Consider the following 27416-nt stretch of genomic DNA (forward strand, 5'->3'; position numbering starts at 1 on the left):
AGTTGTGGTACTCATGTCTGAGCCACTGACTGATGTGAGTATGCGAGATTTTGTACATGAAGTTACCACTCCATATTACTAACCCCACTCCTACTCCCACACTACTGTACATAAATGTCTTATATTCAGGTCTTTTCTTTTTTTTCTTTCAATAAGATCCAAAGATTGGGGGGGGGGTTGCCTTATGAAAATACAGTAAAATTTATTTTGAACAGAGTAACGCTATTATCTACAATAATTGAATTCACCATAAAAAAACATATAATAAATGTAACTAATTATATAATTCATTAAACATGTTTTTTTCTCTTTTCTTCATAATTTGATTTCATACCATGTTTTCTTACTGGAAAAAGCTTCCATTCAATCAGGTCTTTTTGTTCAACTTTTATAAAAATATTTAATATTCTTAGAAAAGGTATATTCTTTAAATCATAGTTATCAGATAAAATTTGTGTGCATTTGTGAAATTTCTTACATGGCCGCCTTTTACCTAGCATTTAAAACTATTTTTATATATTTTCACTGTGAGCCTGAACATTGTAATTAGTTGGTACCCTATCTGGGTTTAGACTGACTTTTTTGTTACTTATAGCGTGCGTATTTATGGAAGCAAACATTAAGTGTTCCAGAACATTTAACTGGAACCTGTTAATGTGTGTATTGCAGCTTGCAGTATATAGAAAATATAAAGCTGCCAGATCATTGTTTCCTTCTCTGCAAACAAGCTTGATCTAAGTGACCTGAAGCTGTAAGCACGTTTCGGTCTATACCCAAAAGCACAAATGAACTGAAAATGGCAGCCACACAAAGGCATGAGTTGAATGATCGACTGGCTACTATTAGAGAAGCGCTATCAAACATTGGCCCACATGTCACATACCCGTTGTGCCCAGTAGGCACTGCAGACCTTACTGAAAGATATGGTAATGATCTGCATTGCAATTACCAGTATTGTCCAATGAGAAGCCCAGAGAACTATAGCCAAGAGTAAAGTATTTTGGGCAATGGATCTAATACAAATCTAAATACCCCCCATTATTAGATAAAAACAGATATATACAGGGCCGGACTGGCAATGACAGGGTGACCCTAGCACTTTAAGGCGAGCCACCTCGTGGTGACATTTTTATGCACATGTAGCGTACAGCTGGCCATAACCAGTCCTGGCTGCGGTGAGTGGATGGCTTTGCCGGCCAGCAGCCCACAGCCACTTGCCCAGTGAGCCAAATGGCCAGTCCAGCTTGCACACAAACAAACTATATATATACTGCATGTGTGTGTATTTTTGTGCAGGTTAAAGCTCTAATGCTTAGAGTGGTTTTACCCAAGGGACGTAGTCAGATGAAAACCCTTATTAGAAAGGGATGACATCTTGCTTAGATCTGGGATGTTTGTCAGGTTCCCCCGTTCATTTTTCGATACAGTCTGTTTCACTTTGGATTTCACTGTCAAGATAGAATTAAGTGTTCTGAGAGATGAATGTGAACATTATGCAGATATTGAGGGAGATGAGCGAGAGCTGGTGGGAATGTTAAATGCACACAGATCTTCAGAGAAAACGTATGATTCAGAACAATGGTGCTTTAACCCTACTGACACCTTGATCATATCAGATGTACAGATTTTTAGAGAGGAGTACAGACTCATACTTTTAAAGCTTTTGTGTTACGTGCTTTTAAATGTTTGGATGATTTTGCAACACAGCGATGAACTTTTATCAGTAAAATGTAAATGTGGCAATCAGAAAGAATGGGCTTAGATCTTCATTCAGTTGCCATTACTTAATAAAAATTTACTTTTTATAGCTGAAAAGCAAACTTATTAATAGACTAAAAGCTTGAAAAATCAGACCCTCTGCTCCTTCTCTACCCATATGTCTGTGTTAATATTATTGTCAATTATATATGGTGTGACTGGCTATGTAATTTGATTATTTTGCTAACTGAAGTGAAGTCATTATTTTATTAAGGACATGAGGCAAATATTATGCTTTCATTTTATTTACAATTCCCATAGCAGCAAAAAACAGTACAGGAATTAAACAGTTACATTTTTTCCGGACCGGTCCTGAAGGAAAGCTTCCACGGCTAATACTTGGCAATCCGGAAACAAACAGGTCTATGTGCAGTGGACCCCATAGGTCATAAATGTGATTGATGATCAAGCAGTTTCTGATAGGGTCTGAGAGGTATCTGCTACTTAGTTGCAACTTATTTGCTACTATGTTGGATAAACCCGAGACATATTCTGCATGTATAGTAATTCCACGATCTAAACAGAAACGCCACAAACTCTTCACAAACTCTGTAAAAGGTATCGACTTGGTGCCGCTGAGGCGGTTGATATATTAAGCTGTGGAGACGTTGTCCATTCGAAGAAGGATGCAGCAATTACCTTGTCTTTGGAGAAGGATATTAGAGTGAAGGAATCCGCTAGAGGTTTCAGGCAGTTTATGTGGAGATGCGATTCCTCCTGGGACCGTCCGGTGAAAGAGAAATGACATCTGTGTGGCTGAGACCTTTCTGTAGATGTTTGCCTTCAGCCTTTGCAGGGCTTAATAGTGAAGAAGAGCTGGAAATATCCCAACTATCCTCATGAGGCGCAGTAACAATATCAGATGCTTAAGAAGAATGGAATATATTTCTTTTGTTATCATTTCCAACTTGGAGTTTAGAAAGCTTAAAGTGCCCTGTCAATAATTTGTAGTAAATCCTAAAGGCTAAAGGGTAGACGAGTGAATTGATACTTTTTTCCTTCCAATTGGAATTGAAATTAAGGCTGATAAAAAGGTGACACTGGGACTGATAGGTACTGATAGGTTTAACTCGATTAACCAATCTCTTTGATCTTGAGTAGGAAGATGAGAAAGGACCATAGACACTGATTTGGCAATTGAATCTGACATTAAAAGTCATTGCCAAATGAATGGCTTTGAAAACTGTATGATTGACAGATGCCTCCATGAGGGCATGAAATGGAGTCCCTTAGGGGTATATCCTCCTCCTTATGAGAATTAAGCGCAAACTCTTATCATCCAGTATAGCCAAGCAGTATACAATAATAATGAACCAATAACTCTCTCTCTCTCTTTATATATATATATATATATATATATATATATATATATATATATATATATATATAATAGATGTGGTGCTTAAAATCAATTAAACAACTAATGGATTGATTGATGTGTAGGTAATTATGTAAATACATTTTACTTATAATCAAATACAAAACTAATCAAATGATTGATGCAGAATCATATAACTTAAATTCCAAAGAATTGTAATCAGCTCAACAAAATTAGAAATCAAGTATTTTAGGCAAAATAACCCAGTTAATGTTAATAGAAATTCCTATAAAGAAAAGGGATGTTTGTAGTAATCTGGGCAAACTGCCCAGACATCTAGTAACAATATCGTTAGAAGGCTGAAATAGAGACAATAGCAAGTTGATGCACAAACGCAACAATGTACAGGCCTGTCTGCCACCACGCGGGAAAGGGCTATGGCAGGAATGCGGACAAGTAGTTTATCCCAGCAATGGAAGACGGAGCAACGTAATCCTGGAAATGAGTTGGAGAAGGAGGATAACGCAAAAATGAGTAGATCAGGAGAAATAATATATTGGATACTGGGCTGAGGTAGACTGAAATAGGTGATGTTTAGGCAGCAGTGGGGGGACCTATCAGCCACATAGTCATGCCATGGAACGCTAGCTCAATTTCTTTAATCTCTGGGCAGGGAAGGAGCATTTGACCATGCCCACTCTCTGCCCACTTTAACTCTTTTCCCCACCCACTTCCCTCCTAATGAAGGCGTTGTAGGACTTGCCCCACCCTTACACAAAGCTACGCCCTTCGAGGAGAGGGCGCTCCAGGTAGCCTACCCTGGGATTATCACAGGTATGCCCAGAGTTTTTCATCTACTGGAGCCTCTGAAGATATGGTGCCGATTGTGTACAGTGAGAAATCGTGCTCTGACCGCCAGTGTCAAACTGACATTGTGTTTATTTTATATGTAAATGATTGCTCTTAATTGGCAATTCAACAATGCAACAATTATGTCTTAGAAAAACATTATTGATTTTTACATATTTGACATTTAAATTCTGTTAGCTTCACATCACGAACAATGTTTTAATGCCTTATTTATTAAATGATAAAATGATTAAAATAGCACTAATAATTAGATCAGTGTATAAAACTCTCCTATTAGCAGATACACAGTCTTTATAATTAGAACATTCAGCTGGCGACAATTGTTGTTCTAAGACCTTTGTCATTCATTTTTCTTAAAATTCACATGACGGCAAACTGGCAGGGAAGTAGAATACGTCAAAACTGTTTAAGAAACGAATAATAGATATGCGATGTGGTCATTAATCTTCATGCACAACATGCAGATGATCCAAATAGGTTTTAAACTGTGAAAAGGAAAAAGCTTTTTTGCTCTCTTAATGTTGTTTTGCACAGTGGAACCCAACAGGCAGTTTGTGTCAAACATCATGGAGAACAGTTTTTTTGTAGATTTAGGCAGCCTCAGTTTTTTTCTCGCTCTCTTCATGTAATCCCAGACAGACTCGATGATGTTAAGATCAGGACTCTGTTGGGGCCATCACTCATTGTTGTTCTTTACGCTGAAGATAGTTCTTAATGTCTTTGGCTGTATGTTTGGGGTTGTTGACTTCCTGCAGAAAAAATTCTGACCAAACTCCTCTGGTCACAGTTGGCCGATCAATGTGTCTGTGGTCCTCAACATTTTCTTTGTGCTTCTTCAAGAGAATTCGGACAGAATACCTAGAAACCTCTGTCTGCTTTGGAATTTATGTTTGGACGAGACCTCGCTGATGCAGTATAACTTCTTTGTGTCTTGTTGCTGTGCTTGTCATGGTGTATGACTTTTGACATTAAACATCTCCAGCATCCTCAACTTGTTTAGCTGTTCCTTATACAGTTGTATTCCTCCTACACAGCTTTTTCCGTTTTAGTTAGTGATTGTGTTTCAACCTTCATATTAATTTGATGATCATTAGCATCTTTTTGGTATAATTGTTTAATCATACACCTAAACATATGCTACACAATCCCTGACTTTGTGCAAGGGTACCTAGAAGAATTGATGCTGTTTTAATGCCAAATGATATTTGGTCACACCAAATACTGATTTGATTTAGCCTTTTCTTCTGTTCACTCACTTCGAATTTTGTTAAATGCTAAAAATATATTAACATGTGTATTTTTAAAGGAATTCTTACTTTACAGCATTTTTTCACACCTGCCTAAAACCTTTGCACAGTACGTTAATGATATATAGTCACATTTTGTATTAAAAAGAAAATATTAACGTATATTAATGTATATTGCTAGCTGAGTCTTACTTTTTTACTGAAAAATGAGTACTACCTTAAAGGTGCTAATATACATTAAGAAGAAAAAATGTCAACTTAATTATGGAATTTCAATAAAAAAGTTATTTAAAAAAAACCCCTGACTTTACAAAATGAGAATGTATGATTTTTAAACGTATATGGCCATATATGGTATTAAACTTTAGGGCATGCTACTAACACAATAAGCTTTGGTTTAATTTAAATGTGAATTTTAAAAATAAATATGTATCTGGTATATTTTCAAACATAGGATATACACATTTAAAAAAATTAGTTTTTGTTTTTTTTAATTCTCTCTAGCTATGGCACTGGTTATTACCTATGATGCTGTATTTTCACAATCGTTATAGATTGTGTCACAGTCGGCTGTTTACTAGGAAGTACTGAGTGGCTACATGATGTGATAAGACACCCCCACGCCCCATCTGGGATCTTGTTATCTTCGGATTTTCACTATGAAAGAAGAAAGTTGCTGGTGTCTCATTACTCTTTTCCAACCTAGTTATCAGTTCCCTGACTCTCACAGTGAGCTTAACGGGTCTATTTTTTGTGTGGAAAGATCTCTTTTCATACAATATATAGATAATATTTTTAACTCTTTGGTCAGTTGAATAATGTTGTATTTGGCAACACGGTTACCGTTAAACTATATAATTTATATATAATAAGCACTAAGTCAGGGTGTAATATTATAATGACAGGCACTGCGGAAATATTATAAATTAAATAATAATTTCAGGCTGTAATATATTGGTTTGTAATAGGTTTACACGCTGCCAGAGGGCTTTCTTGTGCATTTAAAAAAAAATTGCAAACTATACATTGTTCTAAAGATTGCCCTGTCCATGACAACTCCATTTTAATCGAGAACACAAATGCAAATATTTATTATTTAAAATATTGAGTTGAGAATGAACCCAAGTGTGTGCCATTTGCAGCTTTCCTTCACAAAGCAGATGTAAACAGGCTTGTTTGCAGACGGCATTTTGCAGGCGATTGTAAATGAAAGGTGGCATGTTGTATATCTAATTAATCAAATTATTGATTCAATTAAGGAACAGTCTCAAGTAACACATGCTGTGGGCAGATGGTAAAAAACATAAATTATCTACATCGTTATTATAGGAGACCATGGGCAGCTCAGCTGGAATATCAGTTATAACCATGATACATTAAAAAACGAGGACAGACTTTGGGGGCGAAGAGGAAGAATGAAGAAAATGAGGCAGAATAAAATAGGGGGAGAAAACATAAATGTGAGAAAATTAATAGGTATTAAAAATTATTGTTGATGATGGATGTTGATTATTGTTGATGATGGATGTTGATTTTCCTTAAATTAACAAATTCCTTAAGAATTTAACAAATTAGACAAAATCATAATTTAGGTCAATAATAATAAAAGTAGTTGAATTTCTATTAAGAATGTTGGGTTAAGAATGTGTTACAAATTCAGTGTTAAGTTTTAAAAAATGTATGGATCCATAAACATAAGGTTAAAACATGGTCATAAATAATATTCAGTGGGAGCACCACGTGTGTATGCTGCGAATTTTGCATACCGTGAGTGAAAATTTGGCATCCGGACACCGGTTTAGCACGTTTTGTACATAATGACGCACCCCATCAATGGCTCGCCTTTATATAACATTTAACCACTCGGTGACCACTCATTTCCCCACTCATACAGCCAGGCCACAGAATGTTTTTGCATCTGAGATGCTATTTGTCTTAGATATTTACACAGAGTTTTCCCCAGAAAGAAAGCAGCAAGCCTGTCCTTCAAATTATATTTTATTCATTTTTGTATAAAAAAAACAAAGTTTGTCCCTTTAAAATGGGAAAACGATATACCGGTATTTATCCAATTCTTCTTCTATAATTATGATTTGCTTTTCTTCCTAACCGTGCATATATCCAAATAATCTCCTTATTATGTATCTATTGTTCCCATGTGGCCTGTAATGTATCTGGTAGCAATGAATGGAAGGAGATAATTAAACATCATCAAATATGAGAAGTTCACAGCTCAAGACAACGTCTTTGAAATCTGTTTTTCTGCGTCCAAATGGACGCTCACTGCTACCTAGTGGATGTTTAATGAACCAATGCCGAAACGTGGCAGTAAGAAATAAGAAATCGGTGTACTGTAATAAAATAACTGAATGTATCAGAAAAGTATGTATTAATATAGTTTTATTTTATCAGCCCAGAAATATAAAAAATATTTAGTATACACCACATACTATGCCTATGCCTAGTGGTATTATTACTATGCCTATGGGTATTATTACAGTAGGTCTAGACTTTTTAGTTTGGCTTTATACAAATACAATACCGTAATAGTACATAATAACATATATCATAGATATATGTTTATTGTTTCTTTTTTGTATGCTCATTTCTTTTTTACAGGACCTTTCCTCTACTCCACCATTCAGTACATGCTGTCTTTAGTTCATTCATTCATTAATTCATTCATGTATTAAACTAATTTATTGACTGTATTTTGCAGCAGTGAAAATGACATATTTTGTGGTCACTGAATGGCTAAATATTACTAAAATTGCATGCTTCTCTTTTTTCGGGAGCTAGGAAATCTAGGCTAAGGGTTTATGAAGATAAAAAGGGAAAACTGCAAACTCCAGATGGACCTTTAAATGAAGTTAATTTATGGTTCACATAAATTTCACTGATGAAATGTGGCCCGGTTTTAAGTAAATAGTCAAATCATCATAGCACAATTACGAAAAATGTAAAAAAAACACAAACTTATGCAAGCATAAAAAACATGTTTTGTATGAATAATTTAAAATGAAGCATATTTGTTTCATTGCGATGTGCGTAACGCTTGCATTCCATTTGTACACAAACTATTATTTGCACATATTTCTCCTTGACACATTTTATAACTATTTCTATAGAAAATAATCAGAAAAGGTTATCACAGTTTATATGGCATTTAGAATTCATAAGCGTTTCATGAGCAAAATCAAAGCAATATATAACTACGCACCACGGTAATCAGAGTTAGATAAATATTGCAGGATCACAATGAAATTGATTCTGCACAGTGACTTCAAATGTTGATGATCTCATTCCAAACGTGCACATTTTCTAAAGACGCACTGAACTAAATATCAGATTTGTTTCAGCTGGTAAATTGCTGTTAATGGGGCATATTGAACCCACATCTGTTAGGCTAAACGCGTCCAAGTTTCCATTTGATTTCATTGGTTAACAATGTAGTTCGAGGTTCGCAATACTCTTCCAAATTGGGTGTTTCCAAAGCTCCAGAAACTGCTTCCAAGTGTTCAGTAATGTCACACAAAGTGTAGTTTGTGTGATGGAAATTGAAATATAGACATTCTAAAGCAGGTAGCTCAGGGTTCATTGAGGAGCAAATGAATGAAAAATCCTTTCATTCTGCTATTTTATGAACAAAAATAATGTCAAATTATCAATATATACATAGTAATTATTACTAATTACTTTTGTATTGTATTCTTATTAATTTTACCGAGAAAACATTAGTCACACAAAAATAAACAAAAAATAGTGATAAGATAATAAGTAATTAAAATAATTCGTAATTGAAATAGATCCTTGGAGTAGCCATTTTGTTTGTAAGTGATTGTCCCTTCTGTGTCACAACTAGTCTTGGCAGAGCATTAAGATTCAGAAACAATTCAGACAGGCCCAGGCTGGCCATCAAGCAAATCAGGAGAGAACCCAGTGGGCCTATTCCTGATGGCCTTACACTAAAATACGGTGCTCTAGTGTGTGGCCGTCAGCTGGATATACGTGGTTGCACATTGCAAAAGTGAATCATTTATTGACCTCTAGACATAAAGCGCCAAAGCCATTTTCATTCTCTAGTCTGTCTCTAAATACAGGTAATAGCCATTATAACCTTTACCACAGGCACATTTCAGACCTAATTACATATCAGACACTAACGTTATCACAAAAGGCTTAACGCCCCTCTGCTGTGTCCAGCCGTCTCCTTATACACAGGTATTCTGTTGTGGATTTACATTGATCAGCCATAACATTATTGGCCACCTGCCTAATATTGTATAGATCCCCCTTTTGCCACCACAACAGCCCTGACCGCTCGAGGCATGGCCTCCACTAGACCTCTGAAGGTGTGCTGTGGTATCTGCACCAAGATTTTGGCAGCAGATCCTTTAAGTCCAGTAAGTTGGAAGGCGGTCTCTCCATGGATGCATCCTGGTGCCATGTGTTCTCCAGATAAGCGAAGCACCCGGCCATCCACGTGATGTAAAAGAAAATTTTATTCATTAGACCCGGTCACCTCATTCCATTGCTCTGTGGTCCAGTTCTTATGCTCACATGCCCATTTGAGGCACTTTTGGCAGTGGACGGGTCAGCATGGGCACCCTGACTAGACTCTGTCTATGCAGCCCCATACGCAACAAACTGCGATGCACTGTGTGTTCTGACACCTTTTTATCAGAACCAGCAATAACTTTTTCAGCAATTTGAGCTACAGTAGCTCTTCTGTTCGATTTGACCACATGGGCCAGCTTTCGCCTCCAGGCGTGCATCAAACAGATGTAAGCAAACAGAAATAATATTTCACCACTTCATGTGTATGAATTTCTAGCAGATCTCAGCCACTATTATAAAAATATCCCAGAAATAATCTGAGATTGCTTCATCTCTATTGCCATATGATATAGCACAAAAAAAACCCACCAAAACAAAGAAGGAAGTTAAGGCTCATTACTTAAATTCCAAGTAAAGTAATGCCTTATAAATGGATCTTTTATAAGATGTTATTATTTGGAGTCCTCTTTGGCTACTCCTGGTGCAAGTGGATGTAGTTAGGTTCTTAATGCAGAAAGGACACCAAGCTATCATCTTACATCAAGTGAATGACATCTAAAGAGACCCCGTAAAATGTAGAAATAATTAAGCATGATATTATCTTAATTACATAGTATCTTTAACAAGATACAGCTTTATTAATATGCCAGGATAAGATTTGTGCTTTAGTTTTTGTTGGATGCGGTACAAAAAAAACATTATACAACTAATATGTGTGATCCCTTCTGGCTCAATATTAATCCAGAAGCCCAACATAGATGATATTGTCTATATTATCTACTCACCGTGAGATTCATAATATACTAATTGTTGCCTTGTAAAGCCAGATTTCATTCTTCCTGACAAAACTACATTGCCAATATTAATTTCCACACTAAGAAAAGATAAATCTGAATCACTTGTGCCATGTGTGCTGCTATCATGACATAAAAAACACTAAATGAGTTAATCCTTCATGCGTTGTGAGCATTTATATGATTTTCTACATTCTTGTAAGATAAAGGTTCTTGTTACAAGATGTGTTTGTCTTTATTATACTTTATTATAAAAGTGTACAAATAATGCAGGGATTATGCATACATAGTTATTCTACAATAACATCCTAAATGCAATAAAAATCAAATATTTGTTGATTAATAACTCTGCACGTACTTTTGTCATTATGAGAGATTACCTACTGTAGGGTTTTCTATTCTAGGGTATACATTAATGTTACAAAAGATGCTTTTTAAGAAGCATAATGTTATTAATCCTCATTTACGCATTCATGCAAAATTACTGAATATTTGGAAAATGTTCCCCTACAAGAAGAAATTGTAGAAATATCGTAATACTGGTCTTACACGAGACAAAGTCCGTAGGTGTTGTTGATAACTTTTATTTGGGAAATATATTTATGGCGTAAGCCTTCAAGACCGTTAGGTGTGTATGTTTGTCTGACACACGTGATATGTGTGTGTACATCACACTATATGAATGTAGGGATCTGCTTGAAGGTACAATACGGCCATTTTGATTTTGTAGAAGTAACACTTATTGTACGCAGTGATGGAGTACATTTTATTATCACTGCAGGAAGCAGAAATGAAACAGACATTTAATCATTCTCACACCAGAAATGGTAGGGTATCCATTTCTGAATAGTGTGGGTGAAGCAGAATAATATATCCCACAAAAGAGATGGTTAAAGAAAAATAACAACATCCAATCTAAATATGCATGACCGCAGCTTTAAAGAACACTCTGTTTTATCTACAGAAAGTAAAATGCAGATTTGTGGATCTGTAGACAAAAATGGCAGTATGTATTTTGAGAAACACAAGCATACAGGCTCTTGCTCTTTTTTTAATGCAAATAAATGTTTTGCAGACGATTAGAATCAACTTTTACAGAAGATCTTTGATGTCTACTCTCTATCCATTTTTATTTAATGAGAACAAACTGAATCCTGCTTGCATATGCATGGGGGCCGCATGCAACAGCTGTTACACAATCCACACATGTGCCGACAGCACGTTGGTTGTCATGGCAGCAGGACTCCTCCGTGCCACCCGTCATCTCAGTATATTCTCGATGATACCGCCAGATTGGCCATTGGCTTTTATTTACAAAGAGCTGAGTGGCCCAAGAACATCCTCAAATATTCAAAAAACTTGGCCCCTCTTAGAGACCAGTAACAAGGTCACATAAGACCCTGGCAAGCGCAATACTAAGTGCATCAAAGAGACCGTTACTGAGTGTCCATGTGTTAAATCAAGTTCCATACAGACAATTGGGACTCAACTGAGTGAAGGATGGAACTAGTAGGCCTAAAGTATTGGTGCTGTATAGGTTTATAGAATTAAGAGCCTCTTAGCGTGAAACGCGTGAGGCAGTTGGCATATCTGAGCCACCATAGCTTGTGGGTATCTATTTTATGCATGAAGAAAAATAAAGCTTACATTTTAGACACTGAGGAAGAGCGCCTGTGTAAATACATGAAAAAAAAATAAAAAAATAAACAATAATAGTATAGTATATTTAACCCTTCAAAGTGAGCAATGAAATGTTTCTTTATCTACTCACAAAAATCCCAGATCACACAAGCTCATCAAAAACAGTTCTTTAATTCCACCTTAATTTACTGATTACTAACTTTTAAGCAATTTCAGCGGAATGGAAATGTGGATGGTTGCAATTTTGCCATTGACAGTGCAGTTCTTGGAACCTCCTATATTTTTGGTCTTCCACAAAGTAATAGACAATAACGCTGTTTCATCTGGAAATAGTGAAAATGATCTTGTTCCTATTTTTTACTCCCAATAACAAAGTCTGCTAGCAAACATGTCTTGTCTCCTTACTTGGGAATGCAGGAAGAAAATGTAGGATATATATGTGATCATTCCAAAAAAACTGATTATTAATAACATACAATGAAACATGCCTTTGATGAATATTCTTCACTTGAAAGTCAAAGCACAAAAATATCCGTGTGGATCTGTGACGCATGCTGAGCTTCAAAGTCTTAAAATGTCTTTTTCTTATTGAAGAAAGCTTTGAGTTATTTAAAGAATATGTGAAAAAATGTAAGAATATGTTTTCAGTGGCATAGCCAGACATAGCTAGATAGGGGGAAAAGATCATCTTGTCCCTGCTCTGATTTGGAGCAGCGGTTTGAAGATGCCGTCAGTTCACAAAGTTCTACACTGTAATTGTTACGGACTTTTGTTCAGAGAAGGTGCCAGATTCTTATAAAATGAGATTTCATGGCACTGAGGAAAGAAAAATCTCTGTGTTCTGTGCAATACATATATACTAAATTTTGTGATATATATATATGTTAACGTTTTATAAAATTATTTATATTATACATTTTTATAAACTATTATAATCCAAACAAGAGAAATATCAGCATTCAGTCATTATATAGCTTTTTGTAAAAAATTGACTTTATATTCCCTTAAATACAAGAAGTGGGCATTTTTTAATAAATAAAATCTAGGCCTTTTTCAATGCCATTGGTAGCCTTTTTTTTCACTTTGGTAGTTTCTTCCCCATTCCCTGGATCTTCTGGAAGAACTCATCATTGCTAAACTGATTAAGACATATAAAATATAAAAATATTCCAGAAATAATGTTACATCACATAATCCAGTGACAATTTGGAAGACTATGGTTGTGCCATTGCTGTCTATGCCATGGTGCTCTATGATAATTTGGTGGGCCAACAGGGCTGGCTACAAGTTTTATTTTAATAACTGTGAACTTGATACTGGATAAAATAATTGTTTTACAATTTTTAGCAATGGTAGCTAACTTCACATACCCTCTAGCTACTATGTTGTGATTGCAGATATGAAATATAAGGCTAACTACGACCGACACTAGTTTTGGGCTATATAAATAACATGTAAGCATCAGCATGAGGACATTTCTACCACATTTTGTAATGATTTGATGATATGTCAGAAAAAAATGAAGAAAACATGTTCCATTTAAATCTACTGTACTCGAATAAATTGTCTCATTACTTGATGAAGGAAATAGGGTATGCGTCAGTAAGAAATATTTACAGTGACATTACTTTGTCTTTAACTTGTAGATTGTCTTAAACAAATAATGGTGAAACATCGTTAAAAAGTCATTATTACATTTTGATGTCATACTACTTGATAAAATATTCCGAACCATGCCTGGCATTTGTTTTATTAGTGTTATATAAAACCTGTGGTTTTTAGTGAATTTAATGTATACCGTTGTCTCTCTGACACTTCCCTATGATTCTCTAGTGTTGTAAACTTATTTTATTTTAATTTCATGTCCTTCCCCTTTTCTCTTTTCCAGGTCACATATCTGTGGAAGGATTTATGAGTTATCTCAGTAGTGAGGAGAATGGGGTCGTACCGCCTGAGAAACTGGATTTAAATGAAGACATGTCACAGCCCCTCTCTCATTACTTTATCAATTCTTCCCACAACACCTACCTCACAGGTAAAATCCCACATTTCATAAAAATGGTTTTGTTTTCATGGTATACTTCGATATGAAAAAAACTATGGTTAGCTAATAACCAGAAAAACACAACTAATTAGCTTATAAAGGGTAACATTGTATAATTTGCTATTATATACATTATGTATATTTTGCTTTTCTGGGATTTTCAAACCCCACCATGTACACCATGTCCATAAATTACCTATATGCACCCATGTTTCGTGGTTCAATATACAAATCTGTATTGTAGTACTAATTTAGCAGTGATGCATGTTCAAAGACAGTCCTTCTTTTTACATACCGAAAAATCAAAATGTAAAAAAGACTATGAAAAACAAAAATCTAATGGAAACTCTATTGCAAAATAATAAAACCAAGAAACAAAAAGCACGTTTACATTCCATATAAGTTTAAATGTATGTAAATGTTTAACACATACATGACCTTATGTAAAAGTAAATAGTGTGGATTACTGGTTAAACTAAGAACAGAGACACTACAAAAGGAAGGTATTCCTCTTAGTCAACGATCCAATAACATACATGCAAGTTCTCTTTTAGGATTATCGCTTAAGGCCATTGATTGAAGGTTCCTTTATTTAACCCCTTAAGGACAATGAGTTTTTCTTAAACCCATTAAAAACATTTGTCATTAAGGGGTTAAACCTTGAGCCTGTAGAAGTGTTTTTTAAGTGATTTCTTCTTTGGGTGTCCAGATCTCTCGGGGAATAACTGTAGAAAATGCGTTATGCAGGGCTGCAATTTTAACTCACCCATGCATTCCATTTAATGCATCCACGCACTCCGTACGGATGTTTTCCAGGTTAAATAACATTCCTATTTGCTCTGCCATTGTACTTGGCACTGGAAATAATTCTGATCTTGAAAGTGCTACCTATTACATTCGAATACATCTAATTCCCTAGCTACATACAAAAAATCTGTAATAAAAATTGTATCCCTACCCAAATTATAGTTTAGTGTCAGATTTCCTGTTAATAGTGATTATCACGTGTGGACAGCGCATACAAAAGGAAGTCTAGTTTTTACAGTATATTTTTAACCATCTCCATATGTCCCCATCTTTGACTTCAAATATCTCATTATAGTTTTTTATGTGTAATAATACACACAGTTACTACTAATAAATGCATTTGAGCATCAGAGATTCTGTAAATTTGGCCGTGTGTTATGTTTACAGCTGGGCAGTTGGCTGGTAACTCTTCAGTGGAGATGTATCGTCAAGTCCTGTTGGCAGGCTGCCGTTGCGTTGAGCTGGATTGCTGGAAAGGAAGAACTGCCGAGGAAGAACCAGTTATTACACATGGATTTACAATGACCACTGAAATCTCCTTTAAGGTATGACACATGCAAAACGGGAGATGAGTAATGTTGCCATCTGTTGCCTTGTAGGTGTTTTCATCCATTTGATGAAGAATGGAGTGTAAACATTATGTTTATGATCTATGCTACTAGTTTCTCTAGACTTGTCCGTAAAGACCATCACCATAGCTATATTTGATAGAAATCCCACCAATCTATTATACTGCATATATATATATATATATATTTTCTTTAGAGCATCAGGAACCGCTCATCGGTGTTAGTAGCTGCTATTTCTTTCTTCTATCGCTCTTCTTTTCTTATCTATACTTTTCTATTCTTCTACTGGCACAGACGTATGCAGAAATTTCTCAGAACCTTTGATTTTATACTTTCTCATCGTCCAGCTCCCTTCATTAAAGTGCCTTGTATTTTACTTTACTTGGCTTAAAAAATAGAATTTCCTCTGGGGACAAGTTCCCAAGGCAGGTGAACAGCCCCTACTCCAGTTCAACGAAAGCATAGGTGGGGATTGAGCCTCTCTGTTCTTGAGTCTAAATGTTTGCTCATTTACTTCCTGTGTATCAGAATCCTTAAGAATGTCATAGCTATTAATAATGACCTAATACAACCTTGAAACATCGTGAAAATCAGAAACCAGATTGCAATTTCAACTTGGTAGGAAAATGAAAACATTGGTTTATCACCGAAAGGTGTACAATGTAGGAAATCTCTCGTCATGCCTTATGTTGTTGAAGCAGCATGAAGCAGAACATTGCTATCTTTAAAAAACTGAAAACAATACTTCTAGAATTCAAGACACATAATGCAGTGTAACTCTTAAGCCTCTTATAATTGGAAGGTCTGAAATACATGTTTGGAACACAATAGGGATTTGCTATGTTCTCCTCCATTTGAGAGGCTTATTAGTGCTCAGCCATGAGCGATAAGCACCATAGTTTAATTTAATACAGAATATAGTGTGACGATTCACAGCAAATTAGGTTTGTTAGCTTATATGCATTATTTGTTCTTTTTTTCCGATCAGTATTCCAAATGTTTATCATAACTTTCTGTAGTTAACACCATAGCCATCATATGGACTTCAACGCATTTGATATTTGGGAGCTCCATTGCGTTAAAGTACTCTCAGAGTTGTTTAATACAGGTTCTTCTTTAGAGCGGCTTTCAGACCGTAACCTTTCCCTTAAAAGTCAGTGATGGATTTCCATCCAAAGTTTCCACCAGTCAACGTAAAGTCAATGCAATCATATTAAAGGTACTGTTACAGTTAAGCATCTTTAATGCATACAGTATAGATGGTTTAGGGTCTTGGAATAGAAAGCCATTAAACTAATCAGCCTGGATTAATACTATATTATCTAAATTCCACCCTATCAATATCAAATTCCTTTTGAGCTTGGGCAATGCTTTTATGCATAGACTACATAGACATCCATTTGGAGGTCTTGTGGTTGGGTGGCCCCTGTTTATTACAATGTTTTGAAGAATGTGTTTGAGAAGTTCTGAAATGTTATTCTGATTTCAGGAAGTTATAGAAGCCATTGCTGAATGTGCATTTAAGACCTCACCGTACCCAATTCTCCTGTCTTTTGAAAATCATGTGGATTCGTAAGTTGTTGGACAGTTTTATAATTTGTCAGTACTTTTAGGCGAACAGTCTTATCAGAAAGTAATGATTAGGATACCTTTTCCTTGTGTGTAAAACGTATTCATTGTGTCCTTTTAATTAAACCATAATCTGCGTCATATCTTTAAAAAAACTGACAGGTCAACTATTTTTGCTTTTAAAACCTGCCCTAAGTGTTCAGAATTAGTTTCGCAATCTGCGTCACTGCTCGCATCATTAACACTGCATGTTTACAACATTTTATATATACTACCTGATCCTAATACTTTATCAAGGGCTTATTATACGTTTCATAGACTAACATGACTCCTATTTTATTCGCTAAAGGAGTGATGTATATTTCAAGGCCTGATGTGTATCAATTCTTTCTCCATGAGCGATGGAATAAAAAGTCCAGGTGCTTTGCATATGAAAAAGCCTCATGTTGTTCAGTTCAAAAAGTGTTACCTTACAGATAAGCCCTTCCATAACAAAATCACCGGCATTCTGCATGTTCCACTCACCACACTTAACACACACAAAACACACAACACACACAAAACACACAACACACAAAACACACAACACACACAAAACACATGACATTTTTCCACTAAAGATTTAACACAAACGGATGCATAAATAACAGAAAAAGAGTACGTAGGTGGACTAGGCAGCAGACATGTATGTATTTACCATTGAACAGAAAAAACAAAAGATAGCCTTTCTGTTTCATGGGATTAAAGTTCTTAAGAAACCAAAGTGTCATTCCAAGAGATTTCGTACTTTATTTCATGGCTTTGCTTCTGTAATTTAAATACAATAAAGGAAGTATCAGTGTTCCTTTAAGCCCTAATAAATATTTGTTGCTGTGCCATTTGCTGTTAAATGCCCCCCAAGCAGTTATTGTTTATTCATTTCATCTGCCATGCACCCATCTGTTGTTTTAGTCCCCGGTGAGACAGACTCTTCTGTTCTTTAATATATATATTATTATTCGGGAGGCTGCCAAGTTAAAACTAGGTTACTTCTCTATATTTGGTTACTCTTGGGAGTTTCATCTCGTGCCATTTCAATCATCCTTTCAGCGGGACAGCAGACCGAAAAGGCAATGGTAATAGACTTCAGGGCTTAGTAAGATCCTCTGTGCCATTGCACAATTTCCCCATCCATCTGCACTCTCCCAGGAAGTATGTTTTAACAGCTATTGATAGTTCGATGTTCCCTTGAGGATTTTGTCAGATCAGCTATGCACAGCTGCCTACCACGCTGTCGTATGTGGTCAGCACAGAGTGCTCCACGGGCAAACACATGTTTCCATACCCTCCAGGCCAACTCACGTCAAACTCTATCTCTTACTCACACTCTGCTGGACAAAAGACCATGGTGCCTCCAGCGTGATGACCTCTTCAGGGCCTGTATATATTTCTAATGTGACAGAATGAAGTTCATGAACATTTAATGTAGTATGGAAGCTCTGGGACTTCAAGCTGGAGAATTACGTGAAGATAATAAGCAGTGTACCTATACATGTGATCTCATTTGGATGCATATTATTTAGTTATGTCAATTATTGAGGCCCGTTATCACAAGTGAGTGCATACTTTTGCGCCCCGTGTATTGAGTGATATAGCTTAACAATCATTGAACGGGTGTGCTGTATATTTGTATTATCTTATTTTTTAGACCAAAGCAACAAGCAAAGATGGCAGAATACTGCAAACAAATATTTGGAGATGGACTTTTAACGGACACATTAGAAAAGCACCCAGTAAGTTTTACTTCTTCAGTCATGTTAAATATATCTAGAACGTCCATAGAAACAATTGTGCACAATGCCAGGCTGCTGTCTCATCAAGAGGTACATGGGGAGTTAGTCGATCGAAGCCTTACAATAATATCTCATTTTGATAGCTGTACTTGGGTGCCATTGGGGCTTGCTGGAAGGGTCTTAGTTAAATGGAACAGCCTATCAGTGGTAGATGTTAACACAGTAAGGAAATTTTAACATGCATAGAATAATCTGCTTATTAGTTGCTTATTATTCTATTTTGGGCACATGAACCTGCTACCTATGTTTGTCTTTTATGCCGTAGCTTGAGCCTGGAGTTCCTCTTCCAAGCCCTTTGGATTTAAAGTATAAAATTTTGATAAAGAATAAAAAGAAATCTCACAAGTCATCAAATAGGAGCGCTAAGAAGAAACTCTCTGAACAAGCATCCACCGCGTGCAGTGACACCTCTAGCGTGTTTGAACCATCATCCCCTGGAGCAGGTGAGGCAATAGGGTTGTTACACACGCTTGGGGATTTATGAAATATTGCCGTGTCAAAATAGAGAAATGAATTAACAAAAATGCCTTTGTACAAATTAAAACAATTATTGTATATACCAGAAAAAATAAGTAAACGGGAAAAATGGGGTAATTGCCGACTGGAAATTGATAGCAAAAAGGTCTTGAAATAATGTTGTAGCTCTAGAGTATTATTATTATTATTACTTATTGTTTTATATAGCACCATCATATTTCATAGCGCTGTACAATGGGTAGACAGGACATTACAAGTACTATATGACATAATTTGACTTACTGAGCTTACAATCTTCATAAGGAGTCAACCTTTAACCCTTTAAGGAGTCATCCTTTAACCCTTCCTTATCTGCTCATCTCAGAGGGAACATCTGCACTGCTGGGTTTACCAAATTCTACCTACATTTCCATACATAACATGTTAGCTAAGCAAAGTCTCCAGGCCTAGTGAGACTTGTTTTTTGGCTGGCATTATGGTGGCTGTCACTGATCGGAGAGGGGACTAACGAAGCAGGAAGGCTTGTAGCTGTCATAGAATGCTTCCAGATGTATGAAATTCAGTACCATATAAAAAAAATCAATTCTGGGATGGAAATTTTAAAATACCATCTATTATCCAGCTCCGCAAGGCAAATACCACAAGAATGGGCAAACAGGAAAAGCTTATTAAATCTAACTTTTAGTCCAGAAATTAATAATGATTTAAAAATATGCATTTCAGATATATTTGGGAATATGAGCCATATCGGTTGGAGTTTGATGTCTTTAAGGAAGGTTGACCTTGTACCGTGCAGCTTCTAAAACTTTTATACAGATCTTTTTATGGGAAAATAAGTTAAAAGCAAGCTCCACATAACCTGCAGAATACAATTAATCTTTTCTTAAGCTACTGGAATTATTTAAGTCTCTTACATTGTACCATCTTACAATCAGTGCATACGGAGAAAATAACATAACTGTTTGAAACCTGAATCGTCTTTAATGCTGAGATGATCAATGAGTTCTCCTCGTTGTGTATGGAACAGATACCTAAAGATACAGCTATCTAAGGCATAACTATTGGGGGTTATGTCACAGTATATGGCCATATGTTGCTTAGCCGGCCACTACATCAAAGTACCACTAGTTTGGCGAGTCCTATCTAATTTTTCATGGCTATATTGCTTACCAACGAGCTGAATCATTGGGACTGCATTTTAACCCAAAAGAGACTCTTAAGCAACTTAACGCCTCCCCTGGACATCTGTGTGCTAAGGTTTGGTCAGTGCATACCCAGTGAATACCATTCAAAAACCATTGACATTTGACTAAATACCCCACAGACACCAATTTTTTCCATGATTCCAATTTTCACATTATTTTCTCCACTGCCGCTTGTCAGCTGGAATCTCCAAACGACAGACAAGGAAGTTATAGAGTCCATGCATGAGCCAAGTTCCATTCTTTTTCAGGTTTGCCCATTCCACTGCATAGTTTACCTATGGTATCCTATTAAAAATCTTCCAGGGTCTGAGTTCTCAATGTGGCTTGGCCTATGGGATTTCATTGAAACAGCCACAGTGTGCTAACATATAATGTTAATACTGTAACAAATAGTCTGATAATTCTACTAGGCGTCATTGCATATTTAAAAAGATTACAGACAATTCAAATCTGTTTGTGAACCCAAACAATACATGGTTATGCAGTAAGACTAATACACTCTTTTTCATATAGGTATAGGCATTTAACTTTCATGGTATCAGTCTAGTTGAAGGAGAAAATGCAATATTAAGAAGGATTAAATTACTGCCTTTTCTCACACTTCCAGCCATGCAAAACCTGCTTTCATCTTCCAGGAGCCCACTTAAGATTAAATGAATTTTAAAAGGTGAATATATATTAAAAAAAAAAAAAGGCAATTTGTTCTAGCTTTTGGGAAGATGATATGACGGCTCCTGTTCTGCTTGTTCTGGGCTGTTGGCAGCATGCCTGCAGATAGGATTAGCCAAAATAAAGTAATAAAATGTTATACTTGGATATTGAAAGGGAAAAGATATAAAAAAATACAAGTTTTGTGTACGAAAAACATTCAAGAATTCTTATGTAAACCTTACCAATGCCTTTATGGGATATAGGGTAACAGAGATGGCTTTGTGTTCTTCACAGCGGATGGGGGGAGACATTTGTTTTGCAGGAGACCGTTTGTCTATACCACGATATAAACCACAACAAGGCTTATTGTAAGTCTGTAGAGCTTTGGTATCTTTTAGAAAATCAGCCTTGGTTTCAGATGAACCCTGGAATACACTTAAAGCTTTTCCTAATGTGAAAAATGCCCTAGTGTGTATCACCTATGCATATGTTCCCAAGTGTCCCAATTACTGGGGGACTGTCCCAATTTTCAGGGCAGAAATTTGCAACCTAGAAATGTGCAAATCTAATGTAGGTCTGCCATTGCGGCTTCCATGTGGCTACCTCATGATGCTCTGCAGTGGATATGCAGTGGCCCTCCTGGTGCCCCTCTCCACCTGTAGCCACACACCCCAACATAGGTGTCCCGATTTGGAGACCTGAGATGTTGAGGTGTGTATGTCCTTAAAACAAGTCCGTCAGGTTCTTCCAGAATTTCTGCCAATGTATTGGAATATATATGCAGACTTGCTTTCCCAAAACAGCTTGCTCTCAAAGAACAAAACCACTCCCTTTCATGTTTTCATGTGAGAGAGTAAAGATGGGAAAATACTCAAAGCTAATTAATAATAGGGAAGTAAAAGTCTGCTTCCACCCGTGTGTGCACCGATCACAGAGAAGACAGTGTAAAGCTGCATCACAGAAATACGCAAAGCATACAAGTGATCCCGCCAAACCAAAACAGGCTAGGCTTTCTTTTCATTATTATGGAATTATAGAATAGAAATGGAAACGCCAGTAAGTCTTTTGTGTAATGTAAAGAAATGAGGAAAATGATTCCTAAATACGTTTTAAGATTTCTTTACAAAATGTGACTGTTATGTCTGCATTTCATGGCCTAAGGGATGACATGTTTAGTATTTGCGGCTGCCAAGTCATAAATACAGAGGTTAAAGTGGAATCAATATTCAGTGGAGTTGAACCATTCTGGTGATTTTCATAGCCCAATAAATGTATATTTGAACTTAAGTGATGAATTTAAAGACATTTGTTATTGACCACTATTGGTTTTCCAATAGCTCATCAGCTTTATATTCATCACACTTAACACATCAAGATGCATAGGGGTCATGGCTGTCTCTGGTGGATAAAACATATCTTCATGGAAGCCCAGCCTGCCCAGGCAATGTACAATGTCTTACCCTAATGGAGGCAATTCCTTCCACAGTGCAGACAGCAACTGAGGGGCCATAATCTACTTTGCTTCGGGAACCAAAAGTACTTTAGCCGTTAACCTGCATAGTGGCATGTGCTAATTTACTACCTAATAAATTCCATGCAATCCATGGTAAAATTAAGTTATAGTTAGTTCGCAATTTATAGCGAAGGAGCATGACGTCTACACTGGATGTTTCCGTACAATCAGAAACAAGCATCACAAATCCAATTTTGACTGTCATTTTGTCATTCTTAAGGGTAGCATTATATAAAATAACAGGTTTGGTGTGAATTATTTATAGTGCTATAGACTATGGCGTATTGCTTTAATTGCATTTAAGAGGAAAAAAAAGCTTTTAAAAAATACTTTACTGTCGGAAGATAATTTTTGGGAACAATTTCAAGGACCAATAGAACCTGGGCACAAAAGTCTCAATGAGCTGAGTGGAAAACATCCTTCAGATCTTCCTAGTTTTATACCTTCCACCAATTCAGGTGTCCAAATCAGGGACCACCTGCCCACTATTTTCGGAGCTAATCTTCAGAGTGTTGCAAGGTGGCCATGTGGGAGCTTCCATGGAGGCCTGTGCTGTACAGACCTTCCTGGGCCACTCAGGGGCCATCAGAGGATCTCCTGACAGCCTCATAATCCCCATTGCCTGAGAAAGAGTGACAGTGTAGCAGCTGCGTGGGGCAGTGCCGGAAAATCTAGAATGTCCCACATTCTCCAAACCTTGCAATGAAATATAAATACATGTATCGTAAATAAAATATCTAATTTTTCCAGAAACCAATTAATTTCTTGATAGAAAACTCAGGAGTAGACTTGCAAACTGGCCAGCTCTGCATTTGCCTAAAGGGCCAGAAGATTAGGCGCACTGGGGGACTGCTCTCATGAAAAGTGGTGCCAGTTGGTCACATTCTCTTCCAGTGCCACAACCTGAACAACCAGTTAAGCTGAATGGCAGCCAGTGAAAAGGACTAATGATTGGCTATTGCTGTAGTTCACACCAGATCACTTAGCACTCCTGGCATTGGGATCTTAGTGGACCAGAGGGGAGGGCGGACGATGCGGAAATGAATTGCGGTTGCAGGAAAAATACTTTTCGTACCAACTGGGCACCAAATGAACGGCCTCTGGTGAAACTGGAATTTGACCTCTCTCTTATTTTTTACATTTAAAAACCAGGCAATTCCATCCAGACACTTTAAGAAATACAAAACAAATAAACACAAGTGTTTATCTTTCTGTATAAATGGACTTTTTCATAAATAGAGCCTAGAGGTACATTCCATTTCCAAACGAAGTTAGTGTTATGAGCACATATTAAAAAGCTGCGTGAATGCTTATAGCGCACACTGGGAAGCAGCTGCCTTTGGGAACGGGAACATTTAGGTTTTTCACTGCTCTCATTATTTGTATTTTAAAGGCAACGGCAACAATGCACTTGTCGCCAAATATCCGTATTATACATCAAATACTGCATAGTGTATAGTAGGACTGTAAAAGTGATTTAAGGTGTCAGGAAATAAACAGATGCCAGTCACTAATTCTGTCTTCAGAGACAAGCGTCTGTCTTAAGACAAACCAAAGCTGGGCGATAGCGCCATCCTCTGGTCTACAGATATTTTCAATACAACATTATGATTATCTGTGTTTTTTTTGCTGTTACTATTGTTCTTAACGTTTTTACTGGTTGTAGCAATAGTAGGAAAATTCAGTATTTTAAAAATAAGAATATTTAAAAATCAAATATGTTGAGGGAAGTCGCCTTCCAACCCCCAAGGTAAATGAATCTGCTTCCCCCCCCCCACTGTTAAGTAGGGGAGTATGTTAAGAGTTTTTTTTTTGAAGGGGGGGGATACGTGTAAATGTGTGAATTTGCCAGTTGGACTTTTGCCCAACTCGAGTTTGCCAACTCTCAAGCACTCACAGTTTAGTGAATAGATCCCAATGATTGCTACTCCGCTAGCGCTGCTTAAGAACCAAAAGGATAACAATTGCCTTACTGTTTATATCTTTTCAGAATTATATGACAGGCTGAAAACTAAACTTTCTTAGAATCAAATAAACATTTGTAACTATGATTTATTTATTAAATGCCTATTGCTCAAGAGGTCGGTAATACAATGCACATTTCATATGTCTTGAGTTTTTGGCACAAATAGTCCTACACTTAGTTTCTCGTTTTTTGCCAAAGCAGCTGTTCGTGTTACTTTGTCATTCTAATTCCACTGAGTAAGTGTAAATATTAGAGATAAATGGGCAGTATAGCAGTGCTGAATTTCAGACCAAAGAATTTACCGAAGTTGGCAGTGATTTCCAATCTGTGAACTATTAAAACTTACCTTAAGACTCTTTGATGTCTCCCCTGTAACTAACACAGACGATACCTTTAAATATATGCACATACCCATTTGTTCACACACACTAACACCATGCCGTAACACACACTTTAATTCTCTCCTAGACCAAACACTAACACACACTCACTCTATCACTATACAGATGCATACACACTATCCCTCTCTCAACTCCTAGGATCATCCGTGGTCCTCATAAAGCTCTGCCTCCCTGTCCTCTTCTTTCCTCCCCTTCCCTCTTACCTCACGCAGAGCTCTGTCTTTGGTGCAACTCGGTTACAGGACGCCGCACACTCGCCACACCTGCCTTTGTGCACACATCATACACATCATACACATAAATCCCTGTTGGTTCTATTCACTGATTACTAATTAGTCACATATAGATATTAGTTGGCCCAGTGGTTAAAAACCCTTGACCAGAGACGGTTGTAATATCTACTAACCCTAATCATTCAACTCCTTTGGGTAGATGGGATTGGTAGGCATTATTTTATACCTTTCAGAAATGCATTTATTACACATGATAATTCTAATATGATGCAGTTCAGGTACTTATTGCATATTTAGATAAATAGGGTTTTATCAAGGGTTTCATGAGATTGCCTATAGAAGTTGTTTTTCGTCACTACTCTTGTGGGCATGGTTGACTAGCTGGAAATGGGGTGTTGGGGGGCAGGGGTGGCACCAACATTTCTCATGCTGGACATTTACTGGTGTCTGTGGTGGACAATTTAATGATGTTCTATGGACCTTCACAAGCCTTGCCATGGAGACTGGTGCCCTTGTACAAACACTTTGCCTATCCTTGTGGAGGGGAGGTTGCATTTCCCTTATTTAGATTTTGTTTTCAAAACCTTAATAACTAAGAAACCTTTTGTGTTTCTAAATTTTACAAGTACATTTTGGACGTTTGGCAATATTTTTTTATGTTTCCACAAAAATGAGCAGAAGGTCAGTTTATCAGTTGGAGTGAGGTGACTTTCCATTATCTCCTCATTCTCCTCATTGTGGCACAAGCAGTGCAAGTGTATAAATAAGTTACCATCATAATGAAATTACGGAGTCTAATTCGACAATGTTCAACAATGTTAATACATAAACATCAGCTCATACAAGAACACGAAGGCTGCGAATATGTAAATATTTGAATATTTGTGTTAATATTGCATCATGTTTCAGTACAAGGGCCACTAGAATAATATTATTATTTATGATAACATGGTAAAAAAATCCTTATAAAACACGTATATATTTTCCAGGGGAAGCAGAAATCGAGAGTGAGGAAGATGATGATGACGATGATGATGACTGTAAGAAATCTTCCATGGATGAAGTAAGATTCTTTTGTGTCCCTTCAGTTCCAAAATCATACATTATATTTTTCATGAAACCATTATGGTAATCATAATAATAATTGATTCATTTAAATATGTAATTTTTAAAGGGTAGATGCATCGATAAAGGGGCTGGAGCAACAAAACATCTGTGTGTATGTCAGTGCAACCTATCTCAAAATGGCATTATTTTTGTAGGACCTACATTATTTTTGTAGGAATTTTGTAAATGATCTTGGCAACCAGTAAGGCACTTAGGGTATCGAGTGCATTAAGAATATTGGAAAAATGTGTTTTGCCAAGATCTACAATCTGTTGTCCGAAAGATGTAGCAACTCATAGAATTGGTACATGGTATGGTATATAATTATGTCACTTCTCTAGTAGTAAATACATTAATTTGTTCTACAGAATAGCTGCCAAGTGTGGCACTGTGGGGAGGGGGCAGTTCCTCTTTGGAACTAGGGTTAGCTCAGAAAGCTTGCCGAGTATGAGTGTATCACAGTGTTCTAGAGCTTTACGATCACTTATTAAATAAGTAACTTGAACAGTTGAAAAGTGTTTATATTTTTTAATTGCCTGGATAAGATGCACTACTCTTCTTATAAATGCATTACTCCGATAAATAGGTATCAGCAGGCCTGGACTGGTCATCTGGCAGAGCGTACATTTTATTTGGATATATATATATATATATATATATATATATATATAAATTACTCACAGGTCTTCACAAATATATTAAAGATTAATAGTGTGTACATTTCTTTGGATAGATATTCTTTGACTACACTGCACCGAGGTGGTTGGGTCATTGTCACACTAGGTGGTAAAAGGGCATGTTAAAACCATGAAAACAATCCCATTAAGCAGAAGGTAAAATATTTGACTATTTTTCCT

General features: G+C 36.6%; 1 protein-coding gene across 1 annotated transcript in view; it reads left to right on the forward strand.

The window, feature by feature from the left end:
* Positions 1-27416, forward strand: part of PLCB1 (phospholipase C beta 1) — a 227329-nt gene that overhangs the window by 154700 nt on the left and 45213 nt on the right. Inside the window, exons 10-15 of the mRNA XM_053460832.1 lie at positions 14074-14220; positions 15424-15581; positions 17095-17177; positions 18862-18946; positions 19272-19449; positions 26442-26515. Coding sequence (XP_053316807.1) covers positions 14074-14220; positions 15424-15581; positions 17095-17177; positions 18862-18946; positions 19272-19449; positions 26442-26515 — 725 coding nt within the window. The remainder of the gene's footprint in view (positions 1-14073; positions 14221-15423; positions 15582-17094; positions 17178-18861; positions 18947-19271; positions 19450-26441; positions 26516-27416) is intronic.

The sequence above is a fragment of the Spea bombifrons genome, chromosome 3 (genome assembly GCF_027358695.1).
Source record: "Spea bombifrons isolate aSpeBom1 chromosome 3, aSpeBom1.2.pri, whole genome shotgun sequence".
NCBI lineage: Eukaryota > Metazoa > Chordata > Amphibia > Anura > Pelobatidae > Spea > Spea bombifrons.